Source organism: Nyctereutes procyonoides, unplaced genomic scaffold (genome assembly GCF_905146905.1).
Source record: "Nyctereutes procyonoides isolate TBG_1078 unplaced genomic scaffold, NYPRO_anot_genome, whole genome shotgun sequence".
NCBI classification, from domain to species: domain Eukaryota; kingdom Metazoa; phylum Chordata; class Mammalia; order Carnivora; family Canidae; genus Nyctereutes; species Nyctereutes procyonoides.
The window spans coordinates 13,449,028-13,470,853 of record NW_026575146.1 but is presented as its reverse complement, the minus strand read 5'-3'; the positions used below and the strand labels follow the sequence as shown (position 1 = coordinate 13,470,853).

Sequence of the window (21,826 nt, the reverse complement as noted above, 5' to 3'; positions counted from 1 at the left end):
ATCTAAATTATGTTACTATTGATCACAAATTATATATTTAAAAAGTTAACTTTTTTCTTTTTAAAAAAGATTTTATTTATTTATTTGAAAGAGAGAGCAGAGAGAGAGAGAGCACATGGGAGGTGGGACAGAAGGAGAGGGAGAAGAAGACTCCTTGCTGAGCAGGGAGCCTGATGTGGGGCTTGATCCTAGGACCCTGGGATCATGACCTGAGCCAAAGGCAGATACTTAACCAACTCAACCACCCAGGCACCCCAAAAGTTAACTTTTTTGTATTGGGATTATATAAGATGATTGACTTATGACCCCTATTTTATCCCAAAGTATAATATGCGTAATAAGGAATGGAGGAGAAGCCTCAGATGGGCTTGTGGAGGGAGCCCAGATGTTCTGGATCTGGGGAGCAGAGTAGGACACCCCCCAGCTCAGGTGTCCTTGGCACAGAGCCTTGCATCACAACAACCACATTTCCTTATGATGGACACAAGAGGGGGTAAAGGGAAGATGGCTTGGCTTTCTGCTGAGGCTGTGATGTTTCAGGGTAGCATCCCCTTCGGGAGTTTGGGTCTTTGTTTCTTGAATTGTTGTCACTGTATCCTCCTCACCTAAAGCCCTGGCTTCTTGAGCATTTGAGGGTCTCAGACCTGAGTGAGTTGTCCTACTTGGCATGCCCCCATGTTTTATGGGGAGAGAAGACATTCACATAAGAATATGAATAACAGGTACTCTAGGAAGAGTATCAAATATGTGACAGAAATGTTACAGATGTGGTGGTGATGTGCAATCATATGAATGTGCTAAAAAAAACACTGAATCATACATTTTAAAAGGGTGAATTGGTGGCATGTGAATTATACCTCAATTTAAGAAAATACCTGATAGACCAATGTAAGAATTCAGAGGAAAGGAGTTCCTGGGTCTATCAGAGATCTCATGGAAGTGTGGGTCCTTGAGCAAGGCCTTTAAAGCAAGGACAGATTCAGGGGAGAGTCAGAAAGAACACAGTGGAGGTGGGGAGAGTGGGAAGTGCACCAGAAGATGAGGAGGCCAGCTGGTCAGAGAGGGGAGCACAACAATAAAGGGACAGAGGGGTGGAAAAACTAGTTAGGACCAGAGTATAGAGGCTTTGATGTTGGTCCAAGCAGCACATGGGCAAGAAAAATACCTTTCATAGTCTCCTGCCTAAGACCTGACATGCACCTAGCATGGCTGGGGAAGATCGATTTGCCTGGGTCACATGGGATGGACGGGCACAGGAAAAGCTTTGGGAGGAGACCTCTTGGCAGCCATCATAACACTCTGGGGACTATAGTGAAGATAGCAATCAAGCAGAAAAGAAGGACAGATTTGATGGATATTATAAAGCAAGAGTAGACAGGACTGGACAACTTCCTGGATATGGAGAGTAACAAAGAATCAAAGACCATTTCAGAATTTTCAGCCTAGGACCCTACTAGGGAAGCAGCAACAGAAATAAGGACTGGTTTTGGGAAAAAGATGTGAAATACAATTTTAGGCATTCTGAGTTTGGGGTGATGATGGGACATCTAAGTGGACACTGTACCAATAGTAGCCATTCATACACAGGTAAAGAAACCAGGTGCAGAGACTCTATCCATTGCCTAAGTGGTTAGAGAGCTAGTTTCAGGTAAGCTGAGCCAGAATCCTGTCTGAAAACTCTTTCTCCTCCTAGGCAGCTGGTTCAGGTGTGGGCTGGCACTTGGAAGGGAGGTGATCTGGGAGACAGAGAGGCTGGAATCCAATGTAGAGTCCAGAAGGCATGGGAGTGGCAAAGTCTCTGCAGGAGAGGAGAGGAGAGGAGAGGAGAGGAGAGGAGAGCAAGGAGAGTGAAGGGCAGAGGGCAGAAGACCAAAGCCTTGCCACATGTCCTCATTTAGGGGGTGTGAGAAGGAAGCAGAATGCAAGGAGGTGCCAACTGGAACAACAGTGTCACTGAACCAGAGGGTGGGATTGTGGTGGCGAAGCACAGAGGGCTTGTGTGAGAAGGAGCCTAGAGGCCATCCAACCGCAACTTGCCCACCGGCACAGTGCATCGATGCCAGATGCTTCTGCGATGTCAAAGAGAAGGTAGACCAATGCCCCTGGATATGCCACTGGATTTGGCCATTGGAGACTTGGAGGACCTGTCTCATGAGTGTGCCATGAAAGAACACTGAAAATGATAGACAAGGAAGAGAATTTTTTGGTCTTTGCTTTTGCCTTTTTTTTTTTAATATAAGAAAAGTTTGGTGACCTAGGAAAAGCAACTAATGAAAAGAGAGAAATTGAAGATGCAAGAGAGAAGGGGCTGGATCCCAGAGGTCATGGAAGAGCCTGGGTCAGACCTACTTTAGTATGTAAGAACTCTCTCTAAAGGGAGAGAAAAGTGGATGAAGACAAAGCTTTACTGGTGGAGAGGAGAATGGATGAGGTCAACTGGAGTGTCTCCTTTTCAATAAGGATGAAGTAAGGTTATTTGTTGTGATGATCTAGTAAGTACTCATTTTGTCCTTCTTCCTTACAGAACCCAACATTTGGGGCAATTTGTGCCCAGCTTAAAACACCATGATTTCCAGCCTCTTTTGTAGTCAGGGGTGGTCATGTGACTCCACATTGGCCATGGAGAAATCTTTTTTTTTAATTTTTTTTATTATTTATTTATGATAGTCACACACACACACACACACAGAGAAAGAGAGAGAAAGAGGCAGAGACATAGGCAGAGGGAGAAGCAGGCTCCATGCACCGGGAGCCCGACGTGGGATTCGATCCCGGGTCTCCAGGATCGCGCCCTGGGCCAAAGGCAGGCGCCAAACCGCTGCGCCACCCAGGGATCCCCGCCATGGAGAAATCTGAGTGAGATTTCTGGGAATGGCTCTTTGAAGGGAGCCACATTAAGTGTCATGTACCCATTTTGCTTCTCCCCTTTCTCTTTCTTTCCTTCCTGGAATATGGCTTTGGTGGCTGGAGCTGCAGGAGCTATCTTGTAACCATGAAGTAACCTTGAGGATGAAAGTCATGCTAAGAATGGCAGAACGGAAAGAGAGAAAGAGGTCAGGGCACTGATGACATTATGGAGTCACCACACTGACTCTCGATTGCCTACCACTGGACTTACTTTGCATGACAGGAAAGTGTCTAAGCCACTGTCAACTTGGGGATTTTGTGACTAGTAGGCAAACACAATTCTTACCCATCAAGGTTGAAGGCTGGTGTGTGTACGTGTGTTAGAAGGTGGAACACAGAGCTAGTGGATTAGGGGTTTTGAAGTTCTGCATCACTCTAAAGCCATGGAGAATTTTAAAAAGTTGAGAATCACAGCTGTAAGAAACCAATCCAGATATCTGTGACCAGAAAATCCATTACTCTTCGGATGTACATTGTGCAAACTCATTGAATGCAAATCGATCCGATTCTTTCCTACACCTTGTTGACCTTGATAATATCTATCTTATAAAGACTGAGGTTTACATTTGATGCCATTAGCAGTTTTTATTGAAGGAGGAAAATACTTTCTTAATTCATTTCAGGTTTAAGATATATTCTGCAAACATTGATTAAACATGAAAGGCACTTAAATAAGCATAATTATCTTGGAAAACATGCAATGTTATGCGTTATATTGTGTTCACCATTGTTCTGATTTAGGACTTTGAATCCACCAAGGGGTTAAAATGCTTCCCCACGACTCCCCTCCCCCCACAACCAAAATATTTGACTAGTGTGAAATACCAACACAGAATGCCCTGGGCAAATGCTAAGCAAGGCTTCAATCTTCCTTTTTTTTCTTTTCTTTCTTTCTTTCCTTTTTTTTTTTTTTGACTGCGGGCTAAAACCATCTCCATTCATGTAGAACCCAGAAAACATGTCTCTTTGGATATGCCATATGGCCTCTCGGTTTAACTATCCATCTTAAAATATCTAGGGCAAATAGAGAGTTATTCATTCATGTCTTCATCAGCAATACCAAGTATCTCTTAAAAAGTTAGCAACAGACAGAAGACAAGTCTTCATGCTGTGCAAGATGCCCATCTGCTTTCCAATTCATTCTGTATGTAATTCCTGGGGTTTATGAGATTTAAAAAATAATTCCAGTTAAGGCCATTTATCTAGTTTTGTGGCAGCTGCAAATTCAGTTGCTCCAGAAACAATCTAATCTTCAACCTCCCAATTATTTTCAATGGCTTGATTAATGTACTAACCGCTCATTTGAAAATCCATCTTGGCTGTACTGCGAGGACTGTACAATGGGCAACTAGACAGAGGATTTACCGAGTTACAAAAAACTATTAGCATCTTTGACATTTATTGGAAAGAAAACGACGCTTCAGCTTATTTAATATTTCAATAACTTATTCTTAGAAGACAGAGACGAGGGGAGTGCATTTCCAGGGAACCAATGGGAGGTGGTTTTGGACACGGTCACATGGAAAACAGCATACAATGCCATACACAGAGCTCCAGGGCAGGTGGAGGGGACCAGGGGGGAAGGATTCATTTGAAAGGCTCTCTCATTTGGACAAGAATATGCTAGATCCCACAACTCATAGGTACTTAATAAAAAAATGTAAACATCACTTTGATTGAGGCTCAGCTTCAAAACAGTTTAAGGCATTAATCAGAAAAGTATATTTGATATTTGTTCCCTTTATTTTTTTTTCTTGGATGATCAACTAAACGGGCGAGGCAGTATTCATGGGAATGAATGAAAGACAACTGACTTTAGAAACTTTCCTTGAACAATGAATGTGAATTCCTGATACCTTCTAGCAAACACAAAACCACAAGCCAAGGTGGAAAAGCACTGGATGATTGTGGGCAGAGCTCAGGAAGGGGGCATCCACGTTACAGCCCCCCTCCTTGGGGAGCAGGAGGCTCGACACCTGCAGAGAAGCCCATCAGGCTGTGACCTTCAGAAGCCTCTGTCCCCGCTGATGGAGGTCCCTGACTGGCTTGAATTCCAGCATTTCCCTGGAGATGCTATTACAGGCTCCGGTGCCAGGGACACTTACTGTCAATTGTGGCAAATTCATTTTCCTTGCTGTTGAATCAGATGAGAAGGCCGAGGCCCAGGGCCGTAAAAAGCTAGGGTGTTTTTGAAAACCCATTCAGGTCCAGTAGACGCATGGCTCATCAAATGGGGTTTGCTTTTCATCCTGAATTCCAGTTAATAATCCTAAACAATAGGGGAAGTCTATAGTGCACCTGGAGGAGGTGGTGCTGAGTGAAAGTCTCTTCCTTTGTGCTATTCTGGACCAGAAGAGGTATTTGGCATTTTGCTGGCACAGGGTGGGGTTATGGCATCATTCTTACAGGCTGAAATAATTACATGTGAAAGCTGGAATGGGAATTTTTTTCAAGCGGGCACAGTACAAATGCTGGGCCGATTTTCCCCAGGCACAGAATGACATGTCATCCTGCCCTTTCTGATGTAGGCTATCGGTCACCCTACTTGCTCCATCCAACATCCTTCTGAGGACCAGGACATTCAGGCTAAATTCAGCCTCTGAGTGCCTGCAGTCCCCAGAGCACTCCTGCGAGGATGAAAGCGGATGAATTTTTAAACAACAAAATGAGTGTGTATGTGTGTGCATATGTTTGATAATGGTCCAAACTTTAATAGCATGGTAAAATATTTATCCTATTTTTATAGCCAGCATGCAATCAATCCATAACACACTGACAGAATTTAGAAAGATCAAGGTCTACTCAGCCACAGCTTGATGGAACCACTCAACATTTTAAAATATATATATTTATCAGTGAATGGGAAATGCAGGCCTATTGCCAGAAGTCACTTTCCTGAGATCACGTGGACACCCCAGGGGCAGGAGGGAGTTCCTAGGATCATAGTCCTTCACTGCACAGACTTTCCCTTCTTTTCTAAGCCACAGAGTAAAGGGCTGTATCTCTCTGGTTTGGGGTTTTAAGAAGTTAATTGTTTTAGCAAATTGGCTCATTCAAGTTAATCTCCCTCTTAAACCCTGAATAGCCTTGACTTGTTTCACCGAAATTCCCAATCCCCTTTTTGGTAAATGATGTTAATTAAGCTGGTACAGGAGACAGAGTTGAGGGCGGGGTGGAGGATTGGTAATAAATATTATGTAAATTTTGATTATTAGATAAAAATGAAAGATCCCTTGGATTTTTTTCATAAGGAGGTAGGAAAAAAGGACCAGATGTGGGAAATGAACAACTACTGAATTAGATGATGTTAGACACAAAAAGACTCAAAAGCCCATCGCTTTCAACTTCCAGATGAAGAAGCTGGGAATGGATGTAGTCACATAGATATAGGAGTGAGAACTGACCCATCCTTCTCTCTCCTCACGGCCAGGGCTCCCCCAAGTCTCTAGGCAGTAGATGGAAGGAGGCAGAAAGCAGAGGGTTAGGGAAGTTATGGAAGGCACGTCTCAGGGCTGTTGCTTTTTGTTCACAGGCAGTGCGTGCAGGGAAAATCCCTGTGCATTGATGACCATGAGCCTGAGTGTGTGTGGCTGTGTAAGGAAGAGCTCTGTTCCCCTTACTAGAAATTCCAAGTGAGTTCAAGGCATTAGGATGTCCAGGAGACCAACAATGGCTACATATAATTTACTTTGCCTGTTTTCTATTTGTATATACAATATTAAAGGTATAGATGGTTCAAAGATACCACTGTGCAAGAATTCTGTGGTTATTTTCAGCACAAAAGATTTCTCCACCAACAAAGAACTGGCTTTCTTCCAAATAAGACTTTAAATTGTGCTTTTCTTTTTTTCTTTTCGCCTTTCCTTTTCTTTTCTATAAAATGGCAACTCTTTCTCAGGAGAAACAGCCTTTTTCCATGAATGCAAAGCGTTCGGGCGTCTTGTGTTTCTCAACGGTTGTGAGAAGCCCCAGCTTGATTTTGAACTTGAGTCGATTTGGTTGTTGAATTTATCATCTGGAAAGAAGCAAGGACAGAGCCTGCTGAGTCCCTGCAGCTGCCTCTGAAGTGACTTATTCCCTAAATACAGAGCCAGCTCCCTTCTAGATGATAAATGAACTGAACGGAGTGGTAATTTTCTTAATTCCATTCTGTTTCGTGCCTGGGTAAGAATGATGATGAACGGGGCCCAAACTTTAAGCTGATTTCTCCTCCTCATTTTCTGATATCTGAGGAGGACCTCACACTGCCCTTCCTGAGCCCTGGCGACACAAGAACATGACACAGAAGATGGCCCCACCATGGCCCCTTATCCTGCGTGCCCTCTCCTCTCTCCTGTAGATGAACTGCTGGCTGCCAATCTGTTCACGTGGAGCAAATTCTGCTAAGACTGTGTCAGAAAGAGATGATCAGAGAAAAAGAGAGAAAACCCCACTGTCAGAAAGCTACCCTCTTGCCTGAGAAATCGCCCCGAAAACACCTGCTCCCCCATTCAAAGATTTTACTTTTGGCTGCTTGGGGACCATTCCTCCCTAGGGATACTTTAATAAAACCCAACTCTCCAACAGGCCATCCAGATGACTGTGTTGTCGAGCTGTTAAGGATAACCGTACGCAGATCCAAAATAACAGAGGACGTCATTTTATTGGCTGTCCACAGGAAGTTTGGTCACACAAGGAGGTGGAGACTGTGGCAGGCGTGGTACAACACAATAGCTCGTCTAACTACTAAACAGAAGGTGAACTGATAGGCTACAACCCCAGCAGCCCTCTGTAGCCCGGGCGCCACCTACGCCTGTCTAAGTTAAGCTGGATAAGCTGGCGAGTGATGGCATTGTCCATTAGCCTTGGCGTGTTGCATGGTCGTCCCATAAAACAGCACTTGAAAATTCACCAAATTAGAAGAAAGAAAGAAAGCAAGCAAGCAGCACTTCCTTTTGAATACCAACACCACTGTAAACAGACGTAGCGTGGCATGCAAATCCAGATCTGGTCATTTTTTTTTCCCTTGAGGTTTTTGTTTTTTAAATTAACAAATGGAATGGCATGTCTATCTCAAATAGTAGTAGCAGAACATGTAAGTGCAATTTCGGTCTGGCCACAGCTGTCCTCATCCTTCCCGCGTGTCTGTCCCGAGAGCAGTGAGCGGACCAAGGAACCTCCAGCAGGAAACTGTCCTTTCCTCCCCGACTGGCTGCAGCCCGCAGGCTCCTCTCTCCCTGGGTCTGCCCCTCGGATGCCAGGGGCCTGGGAACAGCCACTTCTCTGTTTCCCCCGTGCTCGCAGCCGTCGGGGTGGGGAAGGAAGATGCACCTGCCTGCAAGTTGCAGGCATGTGGGCCTCGCCCTCCTCTGCCATCCCAGGAGCAGCCTCCACTCTCCAAGCGGTTTTCACGCCCCAGGACCAGGAGTTCGTCCTCGCCACCATGGAGCTGGGTCATGGGAAGGCTCCCGCTGTCTGCACCCCCCACCCCCCGGGCGCCGCGGTCACACGGAGCTGAGCTTCACCAGGCCGCGCACCGAGTCCTCGTGCAGAGAGTCCTGGCTGGCCAGCCCCAGCACGTGCATGGTGCGGCTGTGGGCCAGAGGGCTGCCCGCCAGCAGCCTGGGTGGCGAGGGCGCTTCCTCGGGGGTCAGGAACTGGTGGCCCACGTGCTCCTCTTTCAGAGGCAGTATGTCTGTGAGCGCGGCCTCGGCGGTGAGGTTGGGCATGGAGGAGGGTGGCGTGGGCTGCCCGAGCGTCAGGCTGGCACAGGGCGTGCCCAGGCCCGGCTTCCCGGGCAGGTGCAGCTCGTCGCTGGTGAGGCTGGGCTCGCTCTGCAGCAGGGGCGTGGCCGCGGCCTGCAAAACGAATTTGGTGCTCTGAATGCACTGGTCTTGGTCGCACTGGAGAGCAGAGGGGGCCGCAAAGAGAAGGCCGAGATGAGATGGGCACGGAGCGGGGAGGGCGGGGAAGGGGGTACGGGGAGGGGCAGGATGCGAGAGAGAGAGAGAGAGAGAGAGAGAGAGAGAAACGAGTTAGTGACACCGCAGTCAGACAAGTCAGAGAGCATGCACAGTAGCCCCATGTCACCAGGAGACACCCAGCACCAATGCCTGGCACCTAAGTGAGCCGCCGGAAGTCCAAATCACCCACAGGTGCCCCAGGAGTTACATGCAGCCAGAGGCGACCATGCTCCTGGCCCTTGATCACAGACACGACCTAAATAAGAAACAATCCCATGGATAGAGTCACAAGCTTTACCACCTATCGCTGTCTCAGGTGGCTGTTTCTCGGATGCTGAAAACCACTTTTGCTCTATTGTTTTACAGATATGAGGCCCTCTACACCCATGCTCATAGCAGCATTATTCACAATTATTCACAATGGTCAAAAGATGGAAGCAGGGGTCTGTGCACCGATGAACAGATACACAAAATGCGGTGTAGACAGATGATGGACCATTGCTGAGTGGTAGAAGGGAAGGAGGTCTTGGCACACACCACAACACGGATGAACCCTGAGGATATCATGCGAAGAGACGTACGCCAGTCACAAATGGGCCGATATTCTATGATTGCACTTATATGTGGTCCCCAGGATCGTTAACTTCCTGAAGACGGAAAGTAGAAAGAAGGGTGGGTGCCTGGGCCCCGGGGGAAGGAGCAAGGGAGCGAGTGTGCATGGGGACAGGGTCTCAGCTTTGAGAGATGAAGAGTCCTGGAGGTGGATGGTAGCGATCTTTGCACAACCACGAGGACGTACCACCAGAGTGTACACTGAAAAATGGCTAACGTGGTAATTTTATGTTATGTATGTTTTACCGGGAAAAGAAAGAAAGAAAAAGAAGCCCCTCAGGGTCTGATGAGACTCTTTGACAAAGCCCTAGACCTCCCCACTGCTAAATTTCCATCAGCTTCAAGAGCGGTGGTTTTTGAATCTGTGAAAGAGAATGGCAACATTTAACGAGATGCTTCCTTTTCTCCTAAGTGTTTTTACGTCACGTTACCCCTCATGTCCTTTCCTTCACTCACTGGGCAAAAGGAACGGTGTAAGCATATTCTCAGCTGATCGAATGTGGAATGGGGGATGGGTAACCCTCCCTTGAACCATGGGCCCGGTTCAGCCAGAAGGAGCGTGGGCGGCACTCGGAGATTTTGAACTTGAGTGTGCGGTTAACTCCTCTGAGAGTTTCAGGAACTGCTCTTGTACAGGGAGGAGGACTGGGTGTGACTGTGGGTTCAAGCAGGAGCTAGGCACTGAGCTGAGTTTCTTTAGAATTCTTAGAACAAATACATTTCCCCTCTTTGCAAAGGAAGACCTTGAGGCTTAATGAACAATTGGCCTCCTTGAGACCTTAACAGATAAAACTAGGCATGGGTTGGGGATTTGGGCCTGGCTTTGCTTGACTGCCCACCTCTTTCTGCTACTGCATGTGACACATAGTAGGTGCTTAAAAAACGTGCCTTGTCTTATTATCCCCGCCCCTCTTTTTCAGAACTCCTGAGTTTCCATAGAACCTGTGCTAACGGGTTTGCAATGGAGGTGCCTCACTGGCCCCCCTGCCCAGGGAACTCCTAGAACCACCACCAGTCACCCACCTCCACCCGGGGAGCAGCCCGAACGACCCACTGTGCAGCCTTCAGAGAGGACAGAGAGTCCGTGGAAGTTCTGACGGAACAGAGGGTTGTCAGCCCGACGTGGGACTCGATCCCAGGACTCCAGGATCACACCCTGGGCTGAAGGCGGCGCTAAACCGCTGAGCCACCCGGGCTGCCCAAGAGCGGCCTTCCTGATTAAACGTTCATCTTCTGGAAACTGTCCTAGGGCTTTGGATATATTGTGCTTTGCAAAGAACCTTTTGTGAAAATCACCATTTGGTCTCCGCACACTGCCTCCCCTTGCCGAGGCTCGGTGCAGCAGGCCGGCTGGCGAGCCACAGCCCTTCCTGGATGCCCGAATCCTGTTCTGTCTTCCCTCCTGGGGCCCTCCCTCTGCCTCATCCCTTCTGTCTATGCAACACCCTTGGCTTAAGGAAAGATAAAATTGCAAATCAGATTTGCTTGTCTCTGTTGGCCTGCAGAAAGCCTTTCTGTTATTGAAAATAATGGGCAAATTCAGTTTTAGGGATCGGTGCAAGACCGACTGTTACAGAGTTCTGTGAGAGGGCAGAGCTGGAGATTTCCAAGGTCAGCGGCACCAGCATGAGGACAGAGGTGCCCCTCCATCTCCAGGTCACTGCCCAGTTCCTTTTCCCTGACCACTCCCCTGCAGGCATGCCCGCAGTGGAGACCACGGGTGGGCACCCACCAGAACCTCCCGGGATGAAGTGGTCCATTAGTTCCTGAGAGTTCATGTTCATGGGGAGGCCGAGGTGGAATTGGACGGATGTGCCTTCCAAGGCCTTACATACAAACATCACTGCTGACGCCAACAAGACCACACGTACTGGAGATGGGTCTACTCTGAAGCCATGAGGCTTCCGATCAGGACCCCTCCGTGTCCTGGTTCCTGGCATATTATTTTCTTTCTTTTAAAGAGAAAGCCCCCCTCCAAACCTAAGTCCACTCCTGTGGACAGAGTTTTCCTGTGGCCAAACTGACAACTCATTGAAACAGTGACAAATCTCCGTTCAGCCTCCCCGCCAGGACTATCAAAAATGATGTCCAGTATAGCAGGGGTAAAGCCCAAGGGCTTCAATACATGAAAAACAATGGACCCTGAACCATTTCACTAAAACAAAAACAAAAACCCCTAAATATAAGTCGCTCAGAAATATGTTCAAAATGACTATTTTGAATCCTGACTTTTGTTAACTGACTTCAAGCACCTCTCCTACACTTCTATTTAAAAGATAACTGTCTTTCTGAGGATCGTTATGGATATTTCCTTCATTATAGGGACTGCTTTCATGTTAATAATTAACCTACTCTCTGCCTTGCATCCCTTCCCACCAGTTTAACTTGCAGCAGTGATGTCAGCGAGTACGATTACTGGGGCCATGAACCTAAGTGTCAAAATCCTGCTGCACTCATAGCTTTGAAGAAAACTTGCCACATTCAAACTGGTTTTCCTCCAGATGACCAAGTCTGTTTGGGGGTTCCCCGGGACCAGGCTTTGTTCTACTAGTTTGCCCATATAAATCTCCTATTGGCTCCATAGGATGATGGACTTTATTGGGTTCCAACCAGGGAGACAGCAAGGACTAGAATTCTCATACTATTAACTTCACATGTTTTGAACATCTCCTTCTTAGAAAAGACTCAATGATTGGGAGACACCTAATTTTTTTTTTTAAAGGTCAGAGTGTTCCCTCATTTTGCACACTGCCACAATTCCCAGGAGGATGGGCTAATAACCTTCATAGTTGCAATCCCAGTTGGGAGCTTGGCCGGTATTTTCAAGGTCAATGTGGAGGTGACCCATGAAACAATGTTCTTACGCTGCTTCCTTTTTGCCACTGCTTCTGATTCTTATTTGCCCATTTCTTGTTGATGTTTTCTACTTCATTTTCCTTCTGGCCTCACCAACCCTCTCCTCTGCTTTCCCCTCCATTTTTTCCTTTCATCAGTGTTTTGGCCACGTCTCTTTTTCTCCTCTCTTCTTTTTTCTTCCTCTTCTCCCCTCCTTGTCTTCCTTCTCACTTCTCTCTTCTCTTAGCTCAGCCTTTCTCAAGCCACCGCCCGCTTTCTTGGCATTTCATGTGCAGACTCCTCTCTTCAACCAGTAGGGGGCGACATCACTGCTTACTTTCTTCTCTGACAATTTGGTAGCAGGGATTATGTTCCAGCACTAACACCCAGCCGCCCTTAGGTATATTTTATTGATCTAACCAGTTATATAATCTTAAGAAACACCAACCGAGTGCCTGGATATCGGGCAGTGACCATCCCTCCACTACAAACAGGATATTGAGAAACTCATGCTGTCATTCCAAAACAACCCTTTAAAGGTCCATAGTTATCAAATATTAGGTTGAATCCTCTGAAGTTGCCATTTAAAAAGTCAAAATCATCCAAGTGCTGAATACCAATGGAATAGAAACCTGATTTCTTGTAAGAGCGTCTATGAAAAGACCCTTCTGTTGGCAGCATAAAATGAATACTGGCAGTGGTGCTGGAGCATTTGCTGTGGTTGCAATAAGTCACTGTGACGGCTGGCTGATTTACTGCCCAAATGAAGTACTGGCATTTAACTTGCAAAGAAGTTTATGGTTTCAGATGTTTGGATGTCACACACATTATCACTTAATGTTACAATTTAAAAACACCATACATAGAGCTAATTTACTTTTTGTTTCTGCAGATTTTCAAATAAAATTGCTCATGTTGGGATATATTTTATTTTACTCTAGCTGACTTCTTGTTTGAAATAAACCTTAGCACACAGATTAAGTGATGTTAACAGCAAAGCTGGGAGTTTTTTTTAGATGGTCTTGTATACAGATGAAGAGTGAGTGAAATTATTTATTCCTTCTGCTCCAATTCTGTCAAAAGTATTAGCGTTGGGCATCATTTATTATTGCTTGGCAGTGAAGCCGTGTTCTGGGGTCTTATGAGTGCTCATTTACAGTACAGAAACACTATAAACTCCTAAAATCCACCTAAAATGTCAGTTAGGAGGAGAGCTTCCTTTTACTTCTGTTATTTAACATTATCATTTAAGTGTGCATAATTTCTTTTTCCTATTATTTTAGATTTTTCAGATGATGCATGGAGAGCTCTACAATATTAGTTTAACAAATCACATAACTGCTAGGTTTAGTCTTTTTTGATACTGGATTAAGGGGGGTTTAAAAATTAAGCTAAGTAAATATAACAGAGGATTTTCTTAAAAACCCAAAATTTCAACAACCATGTACCACGTTATTATCTTGGTGTATAGCACATGGTCCCAAAGGATCTTTTAGTTACAAGCGTCATATATAAGCATAAATGATGATCCTCATGCTATACAGTACTTTAAATCACTTGACAATCAAATGAGATATACACACTAAAAACTGGGCCATAGCTGGGTGTCCTAACTGTGCATATATGTAAGGAACTTCAATATTAGGTAATAATAAAAGCCAATATTGAGGAAGATAGGAATAATGAAAATGTGGTCTTTAGTTGGCATGGGGTTATCTGCACGTAATTTCAGTATGGCTCCTCAGAATGTCACAGGCATTCAGATGACAAAGGCTACACACACACACACACACACACACACACCCATTTTAATGCTTTAGATGTCCCTTCGTTATTTTTCTAACATTTTATTCCTTGGGAATTTGCAGTAAAGGGAAGATCACTTAGGCATCAAACAACCATCCCCAACCCCAAATCGGGGGTGCTAACTCTCCCAAACATTGCTGGGATGGGGGGCTTCTAAGTGTTGGGCATCTCCTTCTTGGATTGGGCAGGATTCAATCCCAAGCCCACCGTCTGGTCCTGGCTTCAGCTATGAAGCCACACAGAACATGTCTCTTCCTCTCTCCATTAGAACCTTCACAACCAGCCTCTCCCAAAGATGTTCTCATATATTGGGGGCAATGTCAGTGATGGGTAGGAGCCTTGGGACCAGTAAGAGTTCTTCCAGGTGTAAGCTGAGTTGAAACCTGGGTTTCCCATAACAAAACCAGCACAGGGAAGTAGAGAGAGTGTGGGGCTTCAAGTCAGTTCACTTTTAGACTTATTTATGGGCAACTCACCTATTTTAGAATTGGTAATGATTTCCATGTAATCATGTTGCTTGGGAATTCTTATCGAGTAAGAAAAACCCAATGCACGAATCACTTCTAAAGTGTAATAAAATTTCCACGAATGCCAACTTCAATTAATAAAATTAACAAGTGATGAAGTTGACATAGTCATGTGTCTTATAGACATGAAACATTTATTAATTTTTATTTTGTAGTTTTCATGTTTTAGAGCTCGTCATTTGTTTTCAAGTCCTAAAAATTTTCAGAGTCCCTGGAAAAGCACACAGGCACTTTGCTCACAGTGTCCAGTGGGTAGACTGTGGTCTCTCTCGGCCCATGGATTAATTTGATGCTACCAGGGCCATCACTGAACCATCTGTCCCTCTGGTTCCTAGTTTCATATTCATGGTGGAGCCTTTTGCAACTGTGACAAAACTGGAGAGAGGAAGGAATGAGGTGCAGAATGAAGAGATGAACACACAAATAATTGTGCAAAACCCCTATGAGCAAGACCATACAGGGCAACTTTTATACACACTCAATAGAACGTTTAAGGAGCACCTCCTAGACAGAACATGAGAGACTCCTAACTCTGGGAAACGAACTAGGGGTGGTGGAAGGGGAGGTGGGCAGGGGGTGGGGGTGACTGGGTGACGGGCATTGAGCGGGGGCACTTGATGGAATGAGCACTGGGTGTTATTCTATATGTTGGCAAATTGAACACCAATAAAAAATAAATTTATAATAAAAAAATGAGCACTTCCTATATGTCAGGCTGTGTTATCCACTGGGACTGGAAGGATGGGACAGACAGGGTCTCCATCAGCACCAATCACCATCCAGGGAGCTGATCATCACTCTCCCCTTCTTCCCTTCACAGTTTAGGAATTGGAGGCTTCTGGGATTAAGGGACTTGCCCATGATGTCCCAGCCCCCATCGTCAGGACTGGCAAATGCAAGCCCAGGGGCTGTGATGCCATCACCCAGCTCTCTCTACCTTTCCCTGCTGCCTTGAGTACTTAAATCTGTCCATTTGCAAAACTTTTTTTCCCTTCATTATCTTTAGCTTTATTCTAGCATCCTCACTAGTGTCCAATTAGATCAAGAGATTTGATTTGACTTGGTGAGGGCAGAGTTGACAGGGGTTGGTGGAGAGAAAGTCAGGAAAAGATAATAAATGCTGATTTAAAAAAAAAAAACTTCCAGCATGAGAGATGAAATCTGGTTAATAGATGACAAATACGAGCAACTCACAGTTTTTTAAAAATGCCAGTTCAGCTGTTTCTTCTAGGATAACTAATAAAAGTGACTCACATCTCTACTATTTCAAAGTGAATTTCTACAAACCACGTCATTCCTTCTTAAGCACGAGGAAGCAAATCTTCTGTACGCTTTCCCAGCTACCCCCAGGGCAATCCCCATCACCCTCCCTATCTACAGGCACCCAAACGCGACCATCAGCTTCCCCCTAACCTGCCCCTCCTCCTGTGTTTCCCATTGATGACTTTTATGGCCACCTCGTCACCAAGCTGAAAGACAGGGGGCATCCCTGACTCCTTGTCCCCAGACCTCCACAGACACTCCATCTCCAAGCCCCAGACCGTGGTTGCCTCTTCTCTGAACCCACCTCTCTGTCCCAGAGAACCCCACTGCTGCTAAGCCTGATGTGAGGGTCTTCTGTTTTCCCTGTCTCCATATTAACACACCTCCCTCTGCACAACATATAGCCTCCTGGCCTCCAATCACCCCGAATAAAAATCTGTTAGTATTGCTCACTGAATACAGTCTCTGCAGTCAATATAGTTATAAGGCACCCAAGGCTCTTCATGCCCTAGCTCCCTCCAATACCTGCTTTGCAACCCACATCTGGTAACTCAGTCCTCCTGCTCCTGCACAGGCACGCAGGTCCACCCCATGTATGCTTGTGCCTCTGTGCCTGCTCTGCTCGGAACATCTCTCTCATCTCTGGGTGGCTAATTCTCTGTAACTAATCGGTTAATATTTGGCTCAGATGTCATCTCCTCCAGAAAGCTTTGCCTGAATCCAAGTACTTTAGTTGGGAGTTCCACAACTCCCCGGCCTCTCATTTGCTAGCACCTTCTGTCAAAATCTTCCATACATCTGAATACGAATATTCTCTGAACAGATCATGTCTTAGTTGAGTCCGACTGACTTAAGGTTTTTCAAGAGAAACTTTCTTTGTGTCAAAGCAAAATATAGCTCAAGAATTATTCCTTTTAACCCAAACTTTTGGAGCACTCAAGAAAATTTGAAGGCTATGGTGATGTTTTTCAGTGTTGGCTGATGATTAAAATCATCTCTAGGATCATTACAAGGCCAATGCTTAGACCACCACCTGGGGATTCTGACTTAACTGGGCTCAGGATATCAGTGTTGTGATCCTAATGAGCATGCAAGGCTGAGACCCACTGGATTATAGGAAGCTCAGTTGCCAGATGGAAGGGCCAGATCTGAAGAGGTTCAGCTGACACCAGTTGGAGGGCTTTCGAAGTTGATTTAGTGGAATGCAACAGGTCTTGAACCACTAGCTATGTGACTTGGAGCAAGCCAGTCATTATTCTAAAGCCTCAGTTTCATGTTTTACAAAATGGGAATCCCGTGCAGGTTGTTGTGGGGATTAAATGAGATGATCCTTGCAATAATAGTATCAATATTATCCTCACTTTGCTGATTGCAAAGAGTGATAAACCCTAGCATAGACCCACTTGACTATGGTATAATTCTGTATTAAATACACTTGGTTCCACTTTTAGACCTGCCTGAAATTCACCTTGTGATTTAAATTCAATTTAAAAGATTTAAAGCCAGTTTTCATATCTAATTGGGGATTGGGACACAAGAACCTTTTTTTAATTCATCCTAAGCTCTAATTATATCCAATTAATGAAAGAAAATAAAAAGGAAGATGGTGCATTGCTTGTAGACAGATTGCTCTTAGTGATAATGCATGTTTAAAAAAGAGCAGAAGGGAAGTGCTGGGATGGCCACTGCTGCATTGGATACTAGAAAACCTACAGGGATCAGGGTTCTTTCTGGCCAAGCACTGCTGGTCCTGATGTGTTGGCTCAGTTTGTGGTGGTCTTCGTTGGGGTGTCTGTTAGAGGCAGATGAAGCAAATCAAAAGAAAGGCATGTTACAATTTGCCTCAAGGAATTAGTTTACTGTCAATCTTGAAATATGCTGGCTCATTTTCCTGTATTTTGACAGTTCCTGGAAACTGCTCATATATTTCTCCTGGTCCTAACATTACTCAGAGCGGGAGAAAGCCAAGCAAACAGCGTAGGACCTGCAGGCCATGCTGGAAGTCACTTTGCTAGAGTCGCACATCTCTCTCCCCTGGAGGAGTTACATTCATTTCACAGCACGTGAGAAACACAAAACACCAATTCCCCCCTTCAGGGCTCACTCCACCTGTATTTATTCCCTCTCACCAGGTCCTGGGCTTCTGCTTCCCTCTTCCTTCACTTCTACAAATTACTCTCATTTTCTATTTGTTTTTTTACTTTTTTCAATCTTTCACTTTTCCTCCTTTTATCTATTTCCATAATAAAACAGTACTGATGTACGACCAAAGAGACCAGGGTAATAGATTAGGTAACTTTGTAACATAAATTCCTAGAAGACACCTACTATTGAAACTGACTCCAGAAGAAGTAGAAAAGCTGAATAGACCTGTGATAAGTAGTGAGTGAATAATCAAAAAAACTATCCACAAAGAAAAGCTCAGGATTGAATGGCTTCACTGGTGAAAACTATCAGGTCTTTTAAGAAGAATTAATCCCAGTTCTTTATAAATTCTTCCAAAAACCAGAAGGGGAAGAAACAACTCAGTGTGGGAGGCTCACATTACCCTGATACCAACACCAGACAAAACAAAAAAAGGAAACTGCAGACCAAAATCTTTTATGAATATAGTTGTAAAAAATACTCAACAAAACACCAGTAAACTAAATCCAGGAAACATATAAAAGGGATTATATACCATGGCTAAGTAGGATTTATCCTAGAAATTCGAGAAATATGAGACAGATAAGAAGGGGAAGTTTTGGTATGAAGCCCAGACTGCAGCATATGCCTCACTCCTTTGCCAAGTGCTGGGTCCTGAGTCTGGGTCGGGAGGAGGGGGGCGGGCATATGAGGAGTAGGAGGAGTGAAGGGTCACAGTGTTTACCCTCTAGGAAGAGCTGGCTCCCTCTCCTGTGTAGGGGACTCGGGGACTCGGAAGTTGTTCTCTGTTTTTCTGGCCCGTCAAGCTGCAAAGACCAGAGATTCACAAAGAGCTTCAAGCTGGATGGGGCTTTAGAGACAAATAAGTCCCAGCTCCCATTTTGCAGGTGGGCAAAACTGAGGACCACAGAGGCAGAGTAAGTTGCAAACAGGCAGGGAGATAACTGGTGGGAACCAGGACTTGAGCTCTCACTCCCTGCTTCTCATCGAGGCTCTTTCCCTCACCTGAGTAATGCCCATTGTTGACCAGTTGCTCAGAGTGGATGCAACTGACCTGGCTGATCTTGTCACCATGGATATCAGGAGGATAATAATAATAATATAGCTAATATTTACATAATATTTACCTTGTGCTAGGCAAGGTTTTAAGTGCTTTAAATGCATTTACTTATTTAATCCCCATAGAACCCTAAAAGGTAAGGATATCAATGTTCCTATTTTATGGATGAGAAAACTGAGGCAGAGAGGTTAAGCACTAATTTAGGTGGAAGCCTGGCTCTTTGCACAATTAATCCCCATCCCCTCTTGGAGAGGGTAATAAAGAAGGCCTTTTAAAGTTTGATGCCTGCCTTCGAAGTGCTCCCCACATGGAAGAGATATTTCTGCACATTTTTAGAGTTTGCGGAGAGCAGAGTGGACTCTGCAGGATTTTTAGAGTTTGGCTCTGAAGGGGGGAAGTAGACCATAGAACTCAGCGGCGTGGAGCTTCTTTACTGTGGAAATGAGTGAAGCTCCCTCTCTGTGGGGCTGGTCAGCCTTGGCAGGTCACCCAGGGTCATGGGTCCTCACTCAGGCCCCCATGATGACTCGGGATGCCACGGCTGCCCGGGTCGGGCCTGACGAAACTCCCTTAAGGGTCAGAGCTCTTCCCGAGCCCTGATCTGACTGGTGCTTAAGGCATGTGGATGTCACATGTGGTTTATCTCCAGAGAGAGGGGAGAGCAGGAGAGCCAGGAGCCTGAGGTTTTTAATATTTTCATGCTTCCTGACCTAAGAGTCCAAGCCAGAGATGAACAGATGCCTTAAAAAGAATCCATACGTTGGATTGAACAACAAGGACTTAGCAATGGCACTGCTTCACCGTCACAAGCTTCTCAGAAGTGTCCTTTAAACCATCCTGGTGGCACCACAGACCACTGGTCACTTGGAAGGTGGCCTTCCCATGGGAAGAGGCAGTGGCATCTCGCCATTCCTACCTGGCCAGTGCCTGCGGGGGTATGCCCTTCACAGGGGTCATGGTGTGGGTCTGTATGGGCCCCAGAGGGCACCCGAGCAGTTTGATGACTCTGATTAACATACAGAGTGAAACGACCCCCCTGTCTCCTTTGTTAAACCTGCCCTCTCTGGCTATCACAGAGGCACATAGTAGTTGCTCAATAAAAGTTTGTGGAATTAATAAACGATGCCTTCACCCCCTCTTAACAGAAAGCAGCTTAATAGTGTCAACACCGTGAAGGTGGTCTTGTTTACTCTTTAAATCTAGAGAAGCAGAGCACGGTGGGCTCAGTACCAGGGGAGTCGCAGGGTGAAACTAATGTAAGTTTGTCGGATCTGATAAGGACCTCTGCCGCCAGCGGTATCTTCTAGTGAAGGTTCCTGCTACATGCTTCCCGTATGTGTTTGTGCCCTGTCCCCGGACCGCTGCTTCCTTGAGGACAGAAGGACTGCACTCCACAGACCTTGCATCCCTACCACCTAGTCGCATCCTCAGAACACAGTAGGGACTCAGGAAGAGGCTCTACGCACAAAGTGTGAAAATACGAGCACACATCTCACAGGAGTTATCAGTGGATGCCATGCTCAGAACTCCTTACAGGAATTTTGTCCTTCCAGGACACTTGCTGTGCTCCCATAAATAGCCGAGAAAGACTTCTGAACATGGATATAGTTGTGTTTAGTGTCTGCTCACGAAGGAGGCAGTATATGAAGTGAACACAGGCATTAAGTCATCAGATTGATTTCAGATCCACAAATAAGTGGCTATGTGCCCTTGGGGCAGATGATCCACTTGTACTAGCTTTTTTTTTTTTTTCTTTTTTTAAGGCAAGAGACAAGCATGTCCGTTTGCCATTGTTGGTTTGGATTAAACAAGATTCTGATCGTCAAGAGCTTTGAACACCATTGGTGCTAAATAAATGTAATTTCCTTTCCTGTGGGCCACTCTCCCTACTCTCTCTGTCCTCATTTTCCTCCTCTGAAAAATAAGGTGGTGACTCTTAAAGGTCGTTTGCATGGGTGAATGCGGACAGAACAAGATGTCCTGTGACCCCTTTGAGAGTAGAGGGGCAAGGACAGTGACGTGAATGTATTTTCCTTCAAAGGAGATGGTTTATCAGCAAAGCACCACCACACAAGCTAGTCACCGCCACTGCCAGCAAATAACCGGAAGCAAGCTTCTGCTGGGGCTGGAGCCCATTTTCAGGGCTGTAAACGCTGCTGCAGGGTCGCTGGGATTGAGTGGTTTCCCTGAACCCTGAGAGCTTAATGAGATAGTCTTAAGACTGTTGACTTGCACCTTGCAGTTCTTTATAAACGGACACAAAGTGTCCAGGAGGCTGTCACTTCCCCAGTCTATGTTATGGAAACTCTGTTGTGGGTGATTCTGGTCTACAAAGAACAAACAGCTCCTGGGGAGGGCCAAAGACTGGGTCCCTTTCTGAAACAAGGAACTTCTTTCGGAAATCTGTTCCAGATAAAGTGAAGCTGTCTTCCAGACACCTAAGGAATTTTAAGGCAATGATGGTCACAGCCAGTCCTGACTGTGCTTTCAAGGACCCATGGAGGGATTCCAGTCCTTGTCCCAAATCTCCCACCTGCAGACCGAAAATATAGCATATTCATGTTGCACACGTCCCAGGACACCTGTGAGCCCTCTTTGGAGAGACTTGCTCAGTTTTGGCTCTGAATAAAGAACACTTTGTCTGATTATGTGCATTAAGGTTTGCATGGCTGATCTAAGGTTTGGGCTGAAAGCGGGGAGAACTGGCCACCTGCTGCGCACTTAAAGTG

At 45.6% G+C, this 21,826-nt stretch overlaps 1 protein-coding gene across 4 annotated transcripts in view; it reads right to left on the bottom strand.

Moving 5' to 3' along the window:
- Positions 1 to 7,530: 7,530 nt before the first annotated feature.
- Positions 7,531 to 21,826, bottom strand: part of ZDHHC14 (zinc finger DHHC-type palmitoyltransferase 14) — a 270,851-nt gene continuing 256,555 nt past the window's right edge. For 2 of the 4 annotated variants that reach the window (XM_055310316.1, XM_055310317.1), the window contains exon 9: positions 7,531 to 8,789. In XM_055310316.1, coding sequence (XP_055166291.1) covers positions 8,391 to 8,789 — 399 coding nt within the window. In that variant the 3' untranslated portion in view covers positions 7,531 to 8,390. The remainder of the gene's footprint in view (positions 8,790 to 21,826) is intronic. The other 2 variants (XM_055310318.1, XM_055310319.1) reach the window with 1 other exon arrangement.